This window comes from Lutjanus erythropterus, chromosome 2 (genome assembly GCF_056507025.1).
Source record: "Lutjanus erythropterus isolate fLutEry1 chromosome 2, fLutEry1.hap2, whole genome shotgun sequence".
NCBI lineage: Eukaryota > Metazoa > Chordata > Actinopteri > Lutjaniformes > Lutjanidae > Lutjanus > Lutjanus erythropterus.
The window spans coordinates 19,232,423-19,255,036 of record NC_139318.1 but is presented as its reverse complement, the minus strand read 5'-3'; the positions used below and the strand labels follow the sequence as shown (position 1 = coordinate 19,255,036).

Sequence of the window (22,614 nt, the reverse complement as noted above, 5' to 3'; positions counted from 1 at the left end):
ATACCACTCTCATGTCTGTATGATAATTCTGAAGCTACAGCCAGCAGGCAGTTAGGTTAACTTAAATTAGCTTAGCTTAGCTTAGCATAAAGACTGTAATATGTAGAAACAGCTTGTTGTAAGTAAAAAAAAAAAAGAAAGAAGGCAAATAGTCCAAGAAAACCTCACAATCTCTGAGATTAAACTAGTAGATTTGCAAGGGTCCCCAGTTGATGGGAACTGCATGCTTTATTCTAAGACAACCGAGCTTTATATCGAATGGGCTGACATGAGAGTGGTATTGATCTTATCATCTAACTCTTGGCAAGAAAGCAAATAAGCGTTTTTGCCAAAATGTCAAATTGCTCATTTAAGTTGAGCAACAGGACCAGCAGACACATTTGATTTGCCCGCATAAAAAAGTTATTCTTTACAGAACTATGAGTCACTTGTTCAGTCAATGAGAAGCTGTTAGTCTTGTTTGATGCATCGGTCTGTAATGGAACCAGCAACCATGATAAACGTTTTAAAAACAGAAGTCAAACTGAGCCAAACAGAGCCAACAAAAACAGAAGAAAAGAATGATAGAATAACTGGGGCAAAAATGAAAATGGTTATAGAAACAGAACAGGAGCAAACAGAAAAGTGCAGGTACCATCCAGGTAAAGAAATTAAAAAGAAGAGAAAAAGAAACACAGCAGGGAAAAGAAGGTGGAAATTAGTTAAGAGAGTACCAGAGGAAGGGAGGGTTGGTGAACGGAGAAGAGGCAATCATGGGAGGCTGGTGGCTCGGCCCTTGATGGCCAGGACCCGTCGAGGAAGACATGGGGTGAGGCCTGGCACATAGCTCCACAACTTCACCCTGCAGTCACTGGGGTCGACAAGGGGAAGGGAGGAGCAGAGGAGGACGATGACGAGGACGACGAAGGTGTAGGTGAAGAACAGGAGGAGAGGAGGAGTGGGAAGGCAGAGTTTAAGATTGTAGATTTGTCCACAGAGCAAGAGGTGATGAAGATTAAAGAGGTGATGAAACAAGAGAGTGAAGAGATGACAGGAAGTAGAAGGAATAGAAAGTTAGTTAACTTCAGTGAGAGCCCACCAGCTGAATGAGAGGTGAAAAAGACCGCAGAATGTCTCCCTCAGACAACCGAACAGTAAACAAGCATTATCCTCATCCGATGAGCTCAGAAAAACAGGATACAGTGACCCTCTCTGAGGGCTGATACACACCTGCAGATGAATGCTTGAAATGAAGCGAGCATGAATCACGATCCGGTATTTCACTCAGAAGAGGGTAACACATTTGATAAAGGGTAGATATTTCTTGCTGTCTGTACCAATTCAGAAAACTAAAATCTAAACATTATGATCTCAGGTTCTCAACCTCCAAATCCCCCCAACCACCCATCTGATAAGGTCTTTGTTATTGTCAACTAGTTCCATGAAAAGACCAAAATCAAAATGCATTAGTTCTCTCAAGACATTTTGATTTCCCTAACCTGTCTCTGGCACTCATCTCCAACTCTGTTTGTTGCTAGTGAGGATTTCATTCTCGAGCAAACATTACTCAACAGGAGTAAACAGCGCATTTGTTGGGGACAGCAGTGAATTAACACACATTTAGTGCCTTGGTGATGGATTTATTATTTTCTTTAAACAATGTACCCCTGTTCAAATATTTTTTCACCATAGAACCCTCTGACCAGCAAAAAACATGCCTGACAGAAAGAAAAGTCTGATTTTAGAGGTACAATACAGCACTGCACCATCAGTATCAGCCTGCTGAGCTAAAGCTCATTAACACATATTTGTTCTGATACTGACGTTATTTTATTGGATCTATTTTCACTTTCTTTGTCACTTCTTTCTCTGTGTTTTCAGCTGCATTACTGCTATGTTTCAACCACAATTTTATTACATTTTTGACAAGAAACACGATTGCATTTGTTGCTTTCTTCTTCCGTGAGGTTTTATGGTATTTGACAGTTTTCGACAGCAACAAGTAAATGTAATCAACTGAAAATAGGAATACTGAATATAAAATGTGGTGTAGTTGAACTTACATTTATATATTTTATAGAACTTAATATCGTAAAATTATTTTACAAATTATGCATGACTGATACTTTGTAAAATTACATTTACTCCAAAGAACCCCTAGGGGTACTAGTGCATCAGAAACACTGATATACTGAATATATATCATAGATATAATTTAAGGAACCAAATTGTGTATGCAAAGATTTGCACTCATTCAGTCCCATTACAGTTGCTTACCTGGTGCATAAGCCAAAAGTTATTTTTACCATCTTAAGATTTTTAAATAGCTTTTTTTTTGGCTTGAGGAAAATTTTACAAATATAAAACCTCCATGAACCAAAAATTCATAATATAGAGAGTCATAACTGGCCTTGCTTGCAGTTCAAGGAGTCCTGTCAACAGTTTTCCTGACATTTCTTTTATGTTGATGGCCTATCGGGGAAAATGCTTTTGGGGCCTATAGGTGAATCTTGCTGCAATGTGTCCATGTTCATGATAATGAAAGAACATGTTGGCCAGTACAACGTGACCATCACTGGTGTGTTTTTAAAAGTTTTTGAAGAATCAAGCTCTGCAGCACATAGGAATAAGATATATCAGGCAGGCAATATGTGTGGGCAGGATCAATTTTGTTCTTTTCATGGATTTAACTGACTAAAAGAAAAATGTAGAATATCACCAGTCTTATTGTTTTCATGGTGGTGTATAATTCAGTTTAAAACAGATGGTGCTTTAATCTGCAAACTCTTTCATAACAGTAATTTGTTGTGAAGAAATAATAAATAAATGGCATTAAGACATAGAAGGTTTCTTTGACTCTTAAAACAGGTAATTATCTTCTAAAGAAATTAGTGTTTTACCCATTAGTCCCTTCACTACATCTGCAGAATGCTGGACTGATAGAGAATAATTAATTATTAATAGCACACACTTTTAGTTATTTATATGGTGCAACAAGAGGAACCATTTTTAAATTAGTGGTGTTGCAGTCTACAACCTTTTTTTTTTCTTTACCTGGATGCAGTGAAGATCTGTCTAGAGTTGGTACAAATGGCGTTAATGGGGCTGTCATGACCTCTGATCTCTCCTATGGGGGTAAAGTTGTCTACGTTCCACACCTTCAGCATGCCGCCCCGACAGGCGCTCAGCAGCATGGGCCGGCCCGGGACGTACGCCAGAGCACACACCCAGTCCTTATGGGCGTTGGGGATTTGCTGTGGAGGAAAGGCAGAGAAGTTATGTCAGACAAAGATAAAGACGGATATTACATCTCCAACAGTTATAGAAATGTGAGTCAACAGAAGTCGAAAAACATAAATGTTCACTGATTCATATTAATGGATATAGATCTACTTCAGTAACACAGTGTATTATTTGAATGGAAAATGCACATTGTTGGTAGGCAACATACAAGTTCGTGTGAGTTCAAGACTCAGTACCGTTGTTATTCTTAGTTCCTGTGTCTGAGTATTTTACAGCATCATTAAACATTCAGAACTGGCTTTATCTGTCTTAGGTTTTATTACCGTCATTATTATTATTATTATTATTATTATTATTATTATTATTATTATTATTATTATTATTATCATATCTCTTTCTTCTTCTCTTGTATCTCATTTGTTCTTGTGTCTTGTATTTCCTGTGTGTGTGTGCCGTAAAACACTTTGGATCAGCTGTCTTGTGTGTAAAGTGCTATATAAACAAAATTGAGCTGAGTAGGTTTACTGAGATAATAACACTGAGATGAGACCCTGTTTCATGGAGCAACAGCAGAGAAATAGCAGACAAATCATAAAAGTTTGTGGGAAGTATCAGGGTGTTTTAATCGTCTTCATTTTAAATTACAGAGCAGGTATTTAGCAAAGTGTGAGGTTCAATTATGAGTAATTTGAGCCCTGTGGCCACATCTAATCTCTACATGACCTTTAAAATAAATTACGTAACAGCTTATTTTATTCCACCATTAATAAACTCTGTAAAACAAACACTACTGTTTTCTGCTATTTTTATTTTATTTCTAGATTAATTATCCATGCAGCTCATCTGTTAACTCACTTCAGCTCCACACTTCTGCTGTGAGGAACAATGAATGTGAATATCATGTTTTGTTTCAATGCAAAATTTCAACCATTGTTGAGTTTAGAAGGAGGTACCTGCCAAAACACTTTGTTAGTCATCCGTCTGTGTTTAAACCTATATTATCACTGCAGGCACATAAACCAAGAGTAGTAGGTAAATTAGGTGTTTTCTTGAGCAATGTCCTGTCTCTATTTAAATGACCTAGTTTGTCATATGGATCTATTTTGGTCCACTGCTTTGTTGCTTTGTTTTATCAGTCCAAATACTATAAGTGCACTAATATTCATCAGTTGGAGACCCCTCAGTCGACTGAGATTCTTCAAGCTGAGCACTTGTTTTTTCCCCATCAGTCAGTATGCAGTGTACTTCAGGAGACATTTCTGTCCCCAGAAGTAGCTGCAGAGTGAGCGCTCCTCATTTTTTCTCCAGGGTAAAATCATTCCACTGCATCCAGTCGTCCCGTCTGCTCCGTGAAGATGGGCACAGGCAGCTGTGGACAATATCTTCTGCCTTCTGCTAAGAAGTGGTGAATTTCTGGCTCAATATGATATAGTCTCTGGCTTCTGTTTGATATCTAGTGTCTGTAAACAATGCTGTTGCACATTTCTGATCCATCGCTAGTGTAGTTAGTAGTCGGAGGGCAATAGTTTGGGAGTATAATAAAGGGTATAACTTGCATTCTTTACTGAATCATGTAAATGTGAGTTTACAATGAACATCCAACTAAACCCTGTTCAAAAATCTGACAACTTGATTCAAGGCATTGCTTGATGGTCTATATGAAAAAAAAAGGAACGGATAGTTGAATATTCACATTGAACAGCCAAAAACAATTTGACTGACAAAATTCAAGGTTGGGTACATCCCTAATTAAAATACAGACCAAACATAACAGTTCACATGAGGCTTCACCAAAGTTTTATCACACTTTTTCTTTATCTCAACCAGCTGTCCTGCAGATTAATTTAACTCTGTACATTTAGCAGAACACATAAAGAGGCAGATAACTTTTATTACATTTATCTGTTTTTTTCTTGTTGCATTTTATTTGCTACTGTCATTAATTGATCTTTTCATAACACTGCTAATAAAGTTCCTCTCCATTATTGTTTCCATCAGGTGTCTCACATACTAATTTGTTTGCAGATATCTTTCTGAGCATATTTTGCTCACTGTGGTTTGCAGTTGGTCTGTTGTTTTTCCTCTACTTTTTTATAGTAAGCTATAAAAATCAATATCTATTCCTCAGTTACATGCAAGTCTATTTTAGTCCCATTCGTTACAATCTAAACAAAACACCCACATGCTTTAATGAAAGCATCAGTATTACTTTGCAGAATTTGATTTCATCTTGACACAGAGCTCCGAGATGTTTTGTGTTAAGTGATTCTTACTGAACAAGTGCTCAAGCCCAGAGTAATTGTGAGAGACATTATCCAAATAGCTATGATTTGCTATAATCTAGTGCAGACTTTACAATGTTTTGTATAAACAGTGGTTTGTATTTGAAAAAGGTGTGACTCAGATGCTCTCAATCAAGACTTTGATTGACAACAAAAACATGATTTGAGACCACATATTGTCCTGCTGATACTATCCACTTAGAGACATTAAAATGTTTGGTTACACTGCACACACAGCAGCGGAGACAGCAGGCAGAATGAACCCCTGGATCCATGCTGCGTACAAATACGTCTGATTTAGTAAGGTTTGATGGACCAGGAGAACATTTTCCATCATTTAGTTGACAATTTGACAATCATGAGCTACTGCAGTCTAAATGTCTTCTTGTTTAGTGGCAGCAGAGTGACACCAGAAAGGTTTCTGCTGCTGCAACATCTCCATGGTTTGAAAGTTAATGTTTATAGACGCATCTCTGGCAGAAAACTGATGCTTTTAGCAGTTATAGATATGTACTGTATATGGCCTTCCTGTTTGCCTTCATTGCAAAAAATAAGACATATTATTGATCATTACCACTGACACAGTGGGTTTTCTCCACTTTCTCTATTATCTGTCAGAGCTACACTGATAAAGTGGCTGGGCTGTTATTATCTTGTCACCAATATATTAGTATTGAAGTATATGTTGGCTGTTAAGTAACAAGAAATGTCAGTGCAGAAACAGCAAAGATGTACTTGAGGTAATTTAGAGGCAGTATCTCCATTACACAGTTTGTCCACCAGAGAACGTTGACAAGTTTATTGTTTATCTATAAAACGCCCTGTTCTGTACACATCTTGGGGGATTTAAGGGATTTTTAGGGATCCACATAATTTTTTTTCACAGTGTTACACAAGTCACTCTTCCATAATCGTATCTCATAATAAGAAGACTTCATGCTATGTTTTTATTTTCTCCTTGATAAACTGACAACCAAGTAAAGACTTGTTTAACCTCCATACAGTTTCTCTTTGTTCCCTCTTCAAATCTAATTCCATTACAACTATTCTGGTGACATGGTCTGCTATAGTTATGGGTAGTATTTCAGATTTTTAAACATAAATAATTTAGTCTTGAATAGACCTCATGTGCATCAGAATAAATGGTGAAAACATTCTCTAGACAAAGCCAGATATCCAATAGTCCTAACTATATTTGATCTTCTCTCAATAACGTTAGTGTTATGTGTTTACGTAAAAAAAAAAGAAAAAAGAAAAAAGAATATCTGCCATCAGCCAACAAATTCAGAGGGTCGGGCTCTTTTCTTATTGTCTCTAGATGCTGTTTTGTGTGAAGATCTCAGCTGATTGGCTGTTTCAAAAATACTGCATCGAGATCTGACCCAATGGCATCAGTGATTACAGTAGGCCATGTTCAGCGATGTTAATTTAGGTGCAGATTGTTAATTTATGTGTAGAACTAGATGTATTTAATTACTTTCCTTACCTCCAATAAATCAAATGCAACTGCATTTCCTTTTTTCCAAAGACTTCAGACAAACCAGCTTACCAGTAACCAGTAACATATGAACGAATCAAAATGGTGCCATATTTTTCAGAGTTTGCAGCTATAAAACAAATGGGTTCCCTGTCGAAAAACTATTTAGCTGTATTTTCCACTAACAATTCTACATGTGGTTTTATTGGTATAAGCCGATATCATAATGTCTCAAAAGGCTTTAAAGGTTCTCAGTCCAGCACATGTGCTCAAGAAATCTAGAAAATAGTTTCTCAACCGTGACTTGAGACTTTACATGGGGTTGCCTGATACACAGATAAGGTCATAGAAGATTCCTTAACTGTTGATAAACGTGTATTTTAAACTCATTTAACACACACACACACACACACACATATATATATATATACATATATATACACACATATATATATATATATATATATATATATATATATATATACACAAATATATATATATATATATATATATATATATATATATATATATGTATATACATAGTGCCATTTCCCTAGAATCTATTTGGAGCTCCTGCCATGATGACAACTGTCTGTCTATCTCTCTCTGTCTATAAATCTTAGGGCTGTCAAATTTTATTAATTAATTTTAAAAATAACTTGGTATAAAGTGTTAATGAATGCATAGAATTTAATGAATTATTTTGCATATTTTAGGCAAAGTAATGGGCTTAGGGGAAAAAAAAAAGTTTATTGCTTTCTAACGCTACCTTTATATATCTCTACAATGCTTCACTCATGGACCACAACAAAATAATGTTCTGGGGGCTTTTCCAAGCAAATATTGATATGTACTTGTCTATATATATATTTATTTATTTATTTAAAGTCATCATGCCGCCCTCTCACCATCCCATGAATGTTTCTGTAGATCCACAACTGATTGCTGGGAGTGCAATAAGAAGTGTTGATGTGAAAGAGCAATTACAACAAATTTCTTGCATACATGACATCTACCTCAAAATCTGCAACAACTTTACACTGGTGGGTAAAAATGTGTTAATGTTTTCTATCACCTCTTTACAGCGAGCACCACCACACTGCAACAACAGTTGCATAAGCATCTCGTCAAACCAGTAAAACGCACAAGCTTGGAATTGTTTTTGGTAGGTATATTAAGATGTTTCAAGCAGCTGGGAATCACTAAACTACAGTGTTGGGTAATTATAAACAAATTGCTCCACATACTCTCCCAAGAAGCACACTATGGCATATGCATTTCACCCGAGAGGTCACAGCAGAGCAGCTCTCAGCAGCAATCCTGGAGGAGTTTCAGAGTCTGCTGCTGTAATATATTCTATTATACCCCAAGCCACAATTTGATCCTATTACATAATTAGACAGAGACTACTGAGTTAGAGAGGCTGTAAAATGGATTGTGTTGGCTGCTTCACAAATGAGGTTAAGGTCATATGCCGCAGACCACAGCGCTGACTGAGCTGATTTAATTCACCCTTTGAATTGAAATAATAATGTCTTCAGTTCTTGTTTTCTCTGTTCAGACAAACAAAGGGTAAATACAACTTATGCAAACTACTGGAGAAAGTGCTGTTTAATATGAATATTACTGTGCGTGCAAATGAGTGAGCCACATCCACCCACAAGGTGCATTATTATGCATTATTAACATATGCAGGCAGCAGAGGATACACAGAAGACACCGCAGGAGTTAACACACACGCACACACAGACACCGAAACACACGCTGACTTTCCTCTCTGGTACCTGTGGCTGTGGTGCATGTGGGCTGTAATGCCCTCATGTTGACACAGTGCTTTCCTGCCACATTACACATGACGACTCTCTGTTGACTTCCTCCACAGAGCGAGCACTGTGGGTAAAGGAAGACATGAAGGGAGCTGCCTGTCCACCAACCGAGCACTCAACTGGCAGCGCAGCTTTCCACTGTCACGACCGAGACGGTTTTTCCTAACAAGTAAAATACGGTCTCTTGCAGTAATTTATAGGCATAGACAGCGTGTGTGTATTTTGTCATGTCCATGTTATCCTGAGTGCGGCTGTTCAAAGAAGAAGCAACACTACAACACAACTGGCCCTGATGGACATTTTCATGTCAGTCATGACGGAAAAATCTGTCTTCAGTGCTCTGATTCATACACTTCTTTCCTTCCATCAAATGTCAAAGGTTGCAACAAATGGTTATTTGTATTTGCAAGTATGTAGTTGTTCAATTAATCATTTAAGCATTTAGTCTATTAAATAAATAAATCAATCAAGTACTTAATATTGCTTGTTTTTTTCCATCACACAGTTATAATGAAATTAAACAGAGAAAAGCAGCAAGTCCTTACATTTTGGAAGCTTCAACAAGTAAATATTTGGCATTTTTAGCCAAGCTTGTGTCTCTGGTGATGGCAACCACTTTGATCCAGACTGACAAGAATTTGACAAGAAAGTTTTTGTCTTAGTTGCTTTATTCTTTAGTAGTAGTTTAGTCATCTAGGCTGTGAATGTGTTACTGAAACCTTCATGTCATATCATATAAAAAATGTTTGCAGAAGTCATTATTCATGTGTCATTATTGGTTATAAGACATTAAGTACAACCTAACACAGTTGCTAACATGGCTGTAGTCTCTAGTTGTAGAAGTCTAGTTGCTTGATAAATTACGCAAACAATAAATTGATTATCAAAATCACTACTCAACACTAGAAGCAGTGAAGCTGTCTTTTAAATGCACAATATGTAACTTCTGCCTCTAGGGATGTCTCTCACATTAAAACAAGAACAAAAGACGTAGTTTGATGACATCGGGAAGTGGTGTGGGATCATGGTAGTTGTGGTCTTCACAGTTTTACAACCACCATAGCTGATGAAAATGCACAGACTTCCTTCCTCACCCTCTGAGATATCCTATGTATCCTGTGTTTTCCTGGAAGGTATAGCAACTAGCAACTAGCAAGCAACAGTTGGAAATACACTGTTACCTTGAGTAAATTACAGATTTCTCTGCATTTGAACATTGTTGGAAACATTTGGAATAATGTAGGCACACAGCTCAACAAATTATGTAACATATGTCTCGCATTTGTAGGCATTTTAATGTGGAAATGTTATAAATTATAGCTTTAAATCTGTTTCCTCCAATAATGTCCCAAAGCCTTTTGATACTGTGCTGCATATATCATATGGACAGAGCGGCTTTGCTCACGGGACGATCAGGGTCAAGAGGTCATGAATTAATAGCCTCTGAGAACGACAGCATGTTTCTACCTGCAGGCTAACAGCACATAATGTCATGAGCAGCACTGAAGCTCAGTCAGGGTTTTAAACTTTGATGTATGAACTCTACATTCATGAATATCAAATTATTCTTCTCCCTACTCGGCCCTGCTGACCTCACATTCCCTGCAGAAACATACAGCCAACACATGCAACCTTAATTTTAAATGAACCTTATGGAGTATTGGTATGTGGTCAGCATGGTAAAACAGATGTTAAAGGCTTTAAGCAAAAGCCCCATCTTCAACCATGACACAAATCTTAAAGCCATACTATGAAGCATTTTCCAAAAAAAAAAAAAAAAGTTTAGATTCATACAATATAATCCCTCTATATCATCACTTAAGACCCAAGTGAAGTGTGTGATGGCGTCTGTATCGACAGACACTCTGCCTGCATTTTCTTATTTTCTCATATTTTGCTGTGCTCAGGATGTTTTTGGGCTCCAGCCTGTTTGACAGTGGTGTGTAGCCCCCAGCTAATACAATGTACAGGTTTTGAGGTCAGGACTCCAACATGTAGTGACTAACAATTATATTGCATTCTGTCTCTTTGCTCTGCTCTCTGTCTGTGAGAGCTGCAGAAAGAGTTCTACACACACAGACACACACGGGCAGACCAGACTGCTATATTCACACAAAATCCAACATTGTGCAGAGCTGTGGTTGTGTTTTAGTTTTATTTTTCTGATTCACTGCTTTGTCTCAGTAACATCACTTGCTCTCTTAATCCACGCTTAATGTCTCGCTCCGTCTGTCATTTGATGAGCCGGGGAGGAGCAGCTAACTTTGAATGGTGTATTTACAAACACCTTTAATAAAAACAGACACTGTATGTGCAGGTACACGCACCTGAGTGAGCTCCTGCTGTTCCAGATCCCATTTTTTGATGCCGTTATCTCGCGATCCGCTGAACAGCACGTCTCCCTGTACGGCCAAACACTCGATGCCATCATAATGGGGTGGCTCAAAGTTATGAGCTGGACCTACGTTACCCATAGTTCCCTCTGCCACATCAAACACCTAAGGAGGAAAAAGAAAGCAGGAGACTGTAAACACAGTGTCTACATCTGTAACACACAGGTATGATCTAAATATGTGTCTGTGTGAGTAGTACCTTGACATAATGGTCTTTGGAGCCAGTGATCACTTGGTCTTTGCCCAGCAGAGACTGTCCCACTGTCAGACACATGACGGAGCCAATGTGACCTGTCAGCTTCCCCATCCCTTGCATCCTACACACACACACACACACACACACACACACACAGGCACACAGCACAAGAGGTGAAGCAAAGATCTGTGAAATTCATTACTTACAAGAATTTGATTTTCAAGGTGCCAGTTTCACTGAATGAAATCACTTTCTGTCTCAAGGGTGAGGTAAAACTGCTGAGACATGGCGATGCCATGCGCAGAGATGATGCTGAGGAAATGTTTAATACATTCATTTTTCATTTCTGCATCATTAAATAGGTCTGAGCCCCTCAGCGTAAACTGTCTGGTCCGATCTGTTAATCATTGCCCTCCAGAAGCACAAAAACTGACGGGAGGACGGCGTTACCACAGGATTTCAAAAACGTGTGCCTTGTAGAAAACACACTCACGTACACACAACATATCACTGGTTCCTTTTCTTCTAAGACCCTTTTTAATCCCTCCAGTCAGATGTTAATCATGTCTCTGGTTGATTAATGTCTGACAAGTGAATATATACATCCATATTCACGTCTTAAAGAATTTAGAGCAAGCTGTAAAGAATCTGTTAGACTGAACCAGTCAATGTAAGGATGACTTGGCATATAAATCAGTGAGGGAATTAATGGATGCATAGATGCATGAATATTTTAGTCTATAAATGGATAAGCAGGTCAATGAATAAATGGACAAATGTACCTGTTGAGGTCCCACATGCGAACAGTGTTTCCAGCAGCAGCATACAGCACAGATCCAGATGGGTTGAGGGCTATCTGGTTGATCTGACACTCGCCCTGTGCAAAGGTTATTGTGCGGGTAGTGGTGCCTGCACACGCATCACCTGAAACCACCTGCCCTGAAGACCTGTGTGAGAAATAGGAACAAATGAATAAAATAAAAGGGGGACATGAGAAGGACAAATAAATAGGAGAAGCTAAGGCAGAGAGAAGTGCAATGAGCAGAATTTTACAGTTGTCATTTCCTTTAGATGCATTTCACATCAGATTTTCCCTCATTCCATTCGTCACTTTTCTGCAACTTCCGCAACACATGGCTGAACAGATAAAGCATATCCCTAAATCACTTCTATCAAATATCCCCTCAGTGGCAATCTTTTAGTTTAGCTGCTCCAAATGGTTTCATCTGGCTGGTCGTGAGGAGGAAACTTACGTAAACGTGCGGATACACTTGGCAGAGTCGCGGATGTCCCACACCTTGATGTAGGAGGTGGAGACAGAGAAGACCAGGCAGGAAGACGGACAATATTTGACTGACACCACGTTGTTCGGGTGGCCTTTAAGGGTGACGATCTCTTGACCTGTTACCAGGTTCCACATCTTACAGGTACGATCTGGAGGAGAGAAGACAAGCAGATCAAACACTCTGCGCAAAAGAACCACCATTTATTTAGTTTTTCTATAGTATATACTATACTTTTCTATTATCAATTTGGGATTCAGATTTAATTTAAGTCATCATGTAATTGGCTTCAACGTGAATAAGATCCATTTAAGGTTTATGTTAAATAAAGAAGAACATCTGGCACTTCTTGAGTGGATGTCCAGTTATTGCTGATAGTAAATGTAATAAATTGGAGCAATGTTTTTTGGCTTTCAGCTATCAGCTCCTAAATCGCCTTTTCTCTCACAAGGCTCTAATATATTTTGACAGTCTTGACTATATTGAACTTGAGTGTATGTGGTGTAAAATTTGATTAAATGTTGTGATGTTATTGCCAATCATTCTGGACCTCTGAGAATGAATAAAAATTAGATGTGCTCTGAGTTATAAGTTTGAGAACCCCTGCCCTAGCCTAAAGCTTTTATTTGTTGGCCAAAACATAGCGTTTGGTGATAAAAAATACACATCTAGCACGCCCTCCGGCTACCCCGAGACTAGAAATCCAAGCTGAAATAGTCTGTAGTTCTTCCTTTGATCAAGTAATATCTGGCTGCACGAAAAACTACAGATTTTGTAGCAGGATAACTCAGCTTTCCCTGTCAATAAAGCACACTGAGGAATTTATTGCTTCAACTGACAACATTTACAATCAACACTGACTGGAAATTCACATGAAAAGTGCCGAATCCTAACACAGAGCTAACAGTATAGTCACTGGCGCGTGTACCTTTAGATCCAGTGAACAGCAGCTCATCCGTAGCATCCACACACAGGACCGGCTTCGAATGGCCCTCGGCTACAGAAACACACTGCAGGGGCGCCGTCCGACCCCCCTTCACACCCCCAATGGGATTGATCACACCCCTAAAGATCACACATGCATACACAGCGTCAGTGTCAATATAAATCAGTGAGGGTGACTTATTTCCATATATGCAGATGTTTGCACTGTAAAACACAGGCCGATCACAAACATGCACACAAATGTTCTTTCCATTACAGAGACGCAATACAAACCCATACAAACCTCACTAGATACATGACAGATGATGTACTACTCATATATGACATTATACACACACACGCACAGCTCCCTGTTGGTTTTCTGAGCCCACCTGCACCATCTCTCTGGCCTGCCTCCACTCACCCAACCCTCTTTTCTTTTTGTTGTGGAACGGCCCAATTAAGGCGCTACAACAGTAAGAGCTGCTTTCCTATTCAGCTTGTCTTTCTTACTCACACATGCACACACACACACACACACAGCCTCTTATATTATGTGCACTCAATCTCGCTAGCTGAACCTCTGCCGCCCTCACCCTCCCAATCTATGTCCCACTGACAGGCCAGAGTCCCAGAGTGCCTGGAGAGCAGTCAGCAGAGTGAGACAGAGCAGGCAGAGGGTGAGAAGAAGAGAGAGGAATGTGGGAAAATTGGTCCCTAGTGGGCTTCCTAATAACACCAGTGGTGGTTAGTGAGTGTGTATGTGTGTGAAGGAGAGTGAAACAGTGAGAGAGAGAGCCTGAGGATGTGAGCAGGGAAAAGAGAATCTGTGATTACACACAAAACTCGGGACAAGGTTTGTTTCTGAGAAAAAATACAGAAGGGTGTGCTGGAAACTTGTCAAAGATGGAAACATGCTCCTCTTCTGTGCCTGCTGATGTCCCAGCGTGAAAACACACACACAAATACAGACGTCAAATCAAAAATTAAACACTAAACCATACCGTCTGTGTAGCTTTTTTTTTTTTTTTTTTTTTTACAGTGCGTAAAAATGCAAACCAAAATCAAAAACTGTCAATCATCACCCAGTGAAAAAAGACTGCATGCATGTCTGCCAAGTCTCATGAAACACAAAAGAGAGCCGACTTGCACAGAATAAGCTCAAAACAATTGTTAACGACAGCCACAGCCTAGAACACCGACTACACAGCAGCCTGCAACTCAAAAATAAACCACAGCACAACGTCCTGAGACGTCATCATCACCACATGCAGCATCCACTCTCCGGAGTCAGGTGGGAGCTGACTCTCAGTTCAGCACCTCCACCGCCAATCGCCTTGTGGGGCCCAGGGAAAAGGGTATATGTGGGGTAAGTGGAGAGATGTATAACAAGATGATAACACAGTCAGATTATCAGCTCCTGCTCCTCTGCAGAGCTGCAGAACCTGACCATGATGGCCGGTGTACAGAGTGGACATGACATACAATCTGTCCCACCCTTGTTATTTTGGTCCAATTCCATTTTGGAAAAACTGATAATAGAACACAGGTTATTTCTTTGGTAAAAAGAGGACAAAACCCTACATGTTACTTTTCTGTTAATAGGATCTGTTAATAAATGGAGAAGAGAGGGGAAGGAAGATTAAAAAAAAAAAAAAAAAAATTCAAGGTTTGAATGAACCTTATCACTCTGAAGGCTGTTAACCCTATAATGTTCTCTGAGGAAGGTCTCACGCTCCATCCTCATTGGTTAGAATGCAAGAATGGGAAGTTTGTTAAAGGGTAACTTCAGTGTTTTTCAACCTGGACCCTATTTTCCCATGTTTTTTGTGTCTAAGTGACTAATGAGGATAACAGTCTCTGAAACTGGTCCAGCATTAAGGGAGAGTGCTGCAGCCAGCTGAAATGAAACTGAGCCACAACTTCACATCGTCAAACTAAGTGCAATAAAGTGCTTGTTTTTGCCTCTGACTGGCTCAGATTGTTATTTTAAGTGTCTGAAAACAGTATGAAAAGGATCGCTAGAGAGAGAGACCTTTTTTTAAAAGAGTAAGATGCATTTTGTTTAACCAGAAACAGCTGTTTCATCGCTGTCGTCAAAATTAACCACACCTTTGTCTTCCCCATCTTCATTCTAACATTACAGAAACAAAACAACTCTCCAGAAACACAAAATTTCCTTGTTTTTCCACTGCTCCAACAATCATCAACTATGGTTTGATTGAAATAAACCCGTAATTCACCGCGTTAGATGTAGAAATATCAGGAGAGGAGCAAGAGGGAGGTCGGACATCAGAAACAGCGTGTACAGCAACAATATCTTCTCATTTAACGCTGTAAATAAAGAGTTTATTTCAACCAAACAACCTTAGTTGATGATTGTTGGAACAGTGGAAAGATGGACGGAAGAAAAAGCAGATGGTTTTGATGAGTTTTATTTTGCTTCTGTCGTGTACGAAGGAAGATGAAGATGTTAAATTCTTAATTTTGTAAGGTGAGTCTGGTTAGTTTGGCAATAGTAACGAAACAGTTGTTTCTAGTTTAAAAACTCTATCTTACTCTTTAAAAAAAGGCCTGTCTCTGTAATGACTCCTTCCATAATGTTGTCAGGCATTTATAACAACAATATGAGCCTGCCAGTGGAAAAACAAGCACTTTTAGTGGACTTACTTTAAGACTAAAAATCATTTTGCAACTCATTTTCACCTCTGCCGGCTGCAGCACTCTCCCTCAATACTGGACAAATTTCAAAAATCATTGTCCCCATTAGTCAGTGTCACACAAAAACATGGGAAAAAGGGTCCTGATTGAAAAACACCTTTAATAAGTTAACTTGTTAAGTTATTAAGTTGATTAAAAACATCATTTCTTTCACATTTTTATTTTAACTGATCCTCTAGAGTCACATGCTGCTTTGTTTACCTACCAGAAAAACATCATGTTGCATTAATTTGAACTTCTTTTTTATAGATTCTGCTTTGTTTTTCTCTATGAGGACATACTGTATCCTGCACATACTATAATATTGCTTAATGCAGCACTCTGCACCGGTCCAAATGGCAGAAAGTGTTCCCATTCTATCAGCGCTTGTGGAAGATATCATAGTCTGCTGTGTTATGCGCTATGTAAGGGCTGCTAATGGATGTTGCAGGACCGAGCACCATGAGACCAGCAGACTAATGAAAACATGGAGAGAGATCAGTGTGTGCTCTCTGCAGTACACAGAAAAACAGACAGAAGAGCCATGGTGAGAGGTGCATCAATTTGTGTGTGCATATGTCTGACACAGGAATAGCCACGAGCGATCAGACAGAAGAGGAGGAAAAAAAAAAAATTCTCATTATGTAGTTTTATACTATTTGTCTTGAAGGAATAGTTTGACATTTAGGAAAATATGCTGATTCACTTTCTTGCCAAAACAAAGATGAGAAGATGGATACCTCTTTCATGTCTGTACACCAAGCATCTGCTGGTTGCCTGGCAAGCTAACAGTGATGACAAGACGCCGCTGAACCACATCAAGAAATAGTCACAAACCCTCTGTAAAAAACACAACTGTCATTTTTGTACTTAGGTATTTGTACAGAATAAAGAAACAATATATATGTTCATTATTGAGTTTTAGAGGTTTTGTTGTCTTTCTGAAGAGTGGGCTACTGTTTCCCCCTGTTTTCAGTCTTTGTGTGAAGATAACTGGCTGCTGACTCCTGCTACAAATTTAACAGACAAATATAAATATGACACAGATCTTCTCATCTAATGTTTGACAAGAAAGCTATTAAACTATTAACTATTCCTTTAACCCTATATCATACTGCAGTCATGGTTAATTTTGTCAGTGGTATTCACTGACATCCTTTTACATTGTGACTAAATGTGACATAACTGAAAAACTGTTGACAGCAAAAATGATTACAAAATCATCTGTTCATTATGCCCTGATGAGTAAAAAAAAAGGCAAAATAGTTGGCTCTGTTTGGGTGGACAACTTAAATTAAAGGATAGTTATCAGCCATTTCAATAATAAATCTAGTTCATTTTTAAAGTGCGTACCTCACCATAACCAGCGTGTCAGCTGGAAAGAAAGAAAAGAAACAGGAAGACAACCTGTCTGCAGAATTTTTTCTCTCATACTCAAACTGAATCAGTTTATTATTTCTAATTAAGACTGAGCACCTTGTGGTTTAAAGATGTGCTGAAAAAACACAACCAATTTAAAAAGACACCTGAAAACACAACATCCCGCAGTGTCTGCCAAGGTAAATATGTGAGTTGATTGATTTGATAACATGTATGTTAATTATGTTCATTTTAGCTCCATGTAGAGTGAATAAACATGTTTCCCACATAATGCTCATCTGCCTCAATGATGCAGTTTAGATATTTTTACCTCAGTAACATATAAAAAGCCTATTTCTTCAGGTAATTAATTTAAAATGACATTATCAGTGTCTGATAACCAATAATAATGCATCAATAATGATGTATGCACAAATCTTTAATGTGTTAACAACACATAGTCAGGCTAGATGACTGAACACACAGTTCAAGGTTTGTTTGTTTGCTTCTTACTGGAATTTTTGCAGCAGGGAGACACATATTTCAGCGAAAACATTACAGTCTCATCAAACTGTCTGAGAAAACTATGACTAAAACACTGAGTGAAATTAGACTAAATTGAAACGTAGCATTCTGTGAATTAAATCTTGACTTTAAACAAATAAAAAAGGGTCAAATGTAATAAGACTTGAAATTAAATTTAAAAAGTCTTGTCAGAATTAATACTGACTGCAGTCTCTACTGGAAATAAAGTCATGAAATGTCTGGGAAATGACTGCTCATGCTTGCCTTACAGTGATAAATAAAAACATCAGGTGGTTACTACAGTCATAAGATTTATGTTTAAATTCATTTTTTTCATATTTTTATGTTTTTCTGCAGCCTGTAGAAAAGTGGTAAGATTCATTCAAGTGTCGTGTGCGAGCAACACCACAGAGAAACACAACATCGCATGGGTGGGAAAGGCCGGCGGGCCAAGAACGCCGCATGTGATTAAAACATGCACCACAGCGACCTCACCCACAGAGAGAGGGGGAAGGAGGTGGAGAAGAGGCCAGGCGAGGCACTGACTACCGGTGGAGACGAGATGACACCAGGTGGGTTAACAAGCAAATGGGAGAACAGAGAGTGACAAACAGTTCCTCTACCTGAGCACCTCGGAGAGCGAGGAGTCGCTGTCATCCGACCTGGAGGCAGAAGAGGAGCGGGAGAGGGGAGGGTAGGGTGGGAAGAGGAAAGGGTTAACCACGCTAAGGAAAGACAGAAGGGTTACTGGCAAAGGGTTAAAAGGAGAAGTGACCAGAGGAAGGGTTTTATATATAAAGCAGTGAGCAAACAGGCAGGAAAGCTCAGTCAAACAGTAAAACTTGTCAGTGATTATCAGGCTTCAGTTTGCCTTCTTGTCAAATATAACCACCGAACAGGCTGTACTCCTTGACATCTGTCTGCAGATGTTTACCTTGGTAAAACATGTTTATTGTAGGTACACCCACACTAAGCAATGGCTGGTTTAGTAGCTAACATTAAAGGTTAAAGGTTTCAAAAAATAGTTCGACATTTTGGAAAATATGCTTAATAGATGAGATGACTGATACCACTCTGAAGTCTGTCAACTCAATTTAAAGGATCGGTATGTAGGATTCTGTGGCAGGAGACTGGAAACAACTTGTCTCTATCCCCAATGCAAGCATGTAGAATAACCTACGGTGGCCCTGCAGCTCACAAAAACCACTAATGGACATATGTAGAGCCAGTGTTTGACTGCTCTTATCAATACTCCTTATTGATCTGGTACTTAAAAGGTACTTCTATTAGTTATTTTTCATGATTAATGATTATTCTTTTTTAAATCTATTATTTATAAATTGGATAGAAATAGGATAACTTGTGGTGGTCCCTCAACTCATGAAAAACGCTAAAGGACATATGTAGAGCCAGAGTTTGGTGTAACATGGTGAGACTACTCTTATTGATACTCCTTACTGATCTGGTACGTAAAAAACGATACTTTTATTGGTTCTTTATCATGAATAAATTATTACTTAAAAAAAAAAAAGATTGTTTTAAAAAAGAATAAATTCAGAATATGATTTAAATGAAATATTTTAAATATAACTATATGGTAAAATTAACCCCAACAGAGGACTTATCAATATTCCGGTCATTAATAATTTAGCTCCAGTGCCCGTTTAATACTGGGTTTTGGGACCCACCCCTAATGGCACCTTAGATATAATTGGTTTATTATATCTAGGGTAACAAAGGCACAATGGATCATATCCAGGTGATTATACATTAATGAAAACATACTCAATAATAATTTATTCCATTTCTGCCATATTCCACCAATAAATCCCTGTAAATCTTGGGATGTTGAAATATTGGGCGTTTACTGCTGTAGCCAGCAGCCGGTTAGCTTAGCTTAGCATGAATACTGGAGACAGAGGGACACAGCTAGTCTCGCTCTGTCTTAAAGTAACAAAATCTGCTCATCAGCACCCCTAAAGCTGACTAGTAAATTATGTTGCATTTGCATCAAAAAGAAATTTACAAAGACGACAATTTCTGGTTTTACATGTTATGTGCTGGGCTAAATCCACAACTTATCATTTTTTAATTATTAAAGAATGGAGATACATCTTAATGTTTAAGCTTCACAGGTGCCGGTAAGTAGGTTTTGTTACTGTAGGTAAGCTGTGTCCCCCTGTTTCCAGTCTTTATGCTAAGATAAGTTAGCCAGCGTCTGGCTCTTGCTTCGTCGTTAGCATACAGACATGAGAGTGGTATCAATCTTCTCATGTAACTCTCAGCAAAATGTCGAACTAATTATTTAAACAAAGCAGAAAAAAGGTACTGAAAGAAAAAGGGAAGTATTCAAGGGGGAGACACTGATGCCAGGACAGTCATACACAGAAGTCAAAGACCTGCACATTACAATTTCTACACTTTTGTAGTCCTTATCCCCAATGAATGACTCATCTGACGCCAGTATCCACTCCACTCTTTCCAGCCATATTCAGGGAATTAGTACAGAAAAGAACATGTAAGGGACCACAAACAGGGTTAACAGAAGGAAAATCCAGAATGGAGGATCAGGTTGTCAATCTGGATCAGAGGCGAGACGGCTCAAAGCTGTCGAGGGAGAAAAATCCAGACCACACCAGTACAGTACCTCCACAATAGCGCAAAGGGGAAGGCTGGTATGTGTGTAACAGTGCAATAAAAGTGTTATTATATTGTAAATATTTTATAGCCTCAGGTTTGTCACCAGAGTGCCTGTGCTTTACACTCATGAGCATGAAATAATAAACTAAATTGGCTCTGGATATGACTGGGGGGAACAAAAGTGTTAAATGGTGATGGAAATTCCTCCATTTCTTAGTATTTACAGCTGGCTACGGTGGCTATTAGTATGGTAATACCCGCTTCTCTTTCAGACTCTCAAGACAAAATCCTGTTTAAATTCATTGTTTTTTTGTAGGATGCAAATGTTATGTGAAGATTAAAAAAACAGATCAAGGATTCAAAGCCTCTGTATCCAAGAGAAGACAAGAAAACTTTGTACAAAATTAATTTTACTCAATTCAAATCTGTATAAAAATGCATGATCCCAGTCTCATAGGCAACACATCTATTCAAATATGAATCAAACAAAAAACTGAAGCAGAATGTATCCATATAGTCACAATCACAAAAATGTCTTGTTGAATTTTAACAGGTTTTGTGAACTTGCAAAGATGTACATGAGATGTACATTCTTCTTTGCATGCCAAACAGCTTCTCATTTGACAACCAGTTACACAGAATTCATAAAGACGATTCATACTTTCTAATTATTTTTTGATAAATTAACTTCATTTAGCTTTGAATTTATGCTTGTGATGATGAATTAAGTGTCAGAAGAAGGTCAGGTTAGGACAATGAAACCAAACAAAAATAAAATGATGGTTTAATGATGAATATCTGGCTAAAAATCTTCACAAATGTAAATGCTCCCTGCAACAAAGGATTAAAAACCAAAAAAACACACCATTTCATCCTCCTGCACCGTGCTCTTTAGGAAGACTTCTCCTATGGGAACTACACCCAAGACCTTAAACATAAATACCCTCCCACACTGTCACCCTGAGTCAATTCAAAATGGCCACCGATGACAACAGCTGCATACAAAGATGACAAGAGCCAACTCATTTACCTACCCCTGCTCCAGATAATGAGGACCCACAGGCTCCAGCACACACAAATATTCACACATACAGCATATAAACACAATCACAACATCCTAACTCATTCCACACAGCATCCTCGCTAACAATTAGGAGTCAATAAAGCTGAGAAATGTTCCGGATTAATAAAGATTACAAAACAAACGCTGACTGAAATTAATTGCTGACATTTGTCAAAGTGTAGAGCTGGAATTGATTGTGAACAGGAAGGGAAAAGGCCGGTTGCTCATTCCGGTCTTGGCACCTTTGCAGCCGACATTAACATGCATCTCATATCCACATTGTGTCTCCATCTGATGTTGCTGGACGACACACTTACACATCAAGAGGCCATTATTACATTCTTCTACCTTTATGCATGTAAATTGGATGAAAAAACATTAAAAAGGTGCGGAATTCAACACCATTACAACCAACTACAGCCTCAAAAATTACCATAAATTTGAATCAAATTCTTTCTGACAGTGTGTCACCAAACCTGAATATTATGAGATAAGATTTATGGCAGGGCTTTTCTTTATTGGATTAGATTAGATTAGATCCTGTAAGATGATTTCTCTTTCTCTCGTCCTAATGCAGATCATGCTCATCATTGTCATGCACATCATGTCATCTCAAAACAGATATTTAGATTAGAGAAGTACCAATCCACTTTTTTTTTTATTCCTATCCTATCCAACTATCATATCTGAATCTGTTGATACCAATACTATACCGATACCAATT

General features: G+C 38.5%; 1 protein-coding gene across 1 annotated transcript in view; it reads right to left on the bottom strand.

Moving 5' to 3' along the window:
* The window catches only part of kif21b (kinesin family member 21B), an 86,169-nt gene that overhangs the window by 2,281 nt on the left and 61,274 nt on the right, over positions 1-22,614 (bottom strand). Inside the window, exons 27-34 of the mRNA XM_084730888.1 lie at positions 18,811-18,849; positions 13,608-13,744; positions 12,650-12,830; positions 12,179-12,343; positions 11,400-11,517; positions 11,135-11,305; positions 3,034-3,233; positions 714-850 (exon numbers count right to left, since the gene is read on the bottom strand). Of these exons, the coding sequence (XP_084587014.1) occupies positions 751-850; positions 3,034-3,233; positions 11,135-11,305; positions 11,400-11,517; positions 12,179-12,343; positions 12,650-12,830; positions 13,608-13,744; positions 18,811-18,849 (1,111 nt within the window). The 3' untranslated portion in view covers positions 714-750. The remainder of the gene's footprint in view (positions 1-713; positions 851-3,033; positions 3,234-11,134; positions 11,306-11,399; positions 11,518-12,178; positions 12,344-12,649; positions 12,831-13,607; positions 13,745-18,810; positions 18,850-22,614) is intronic.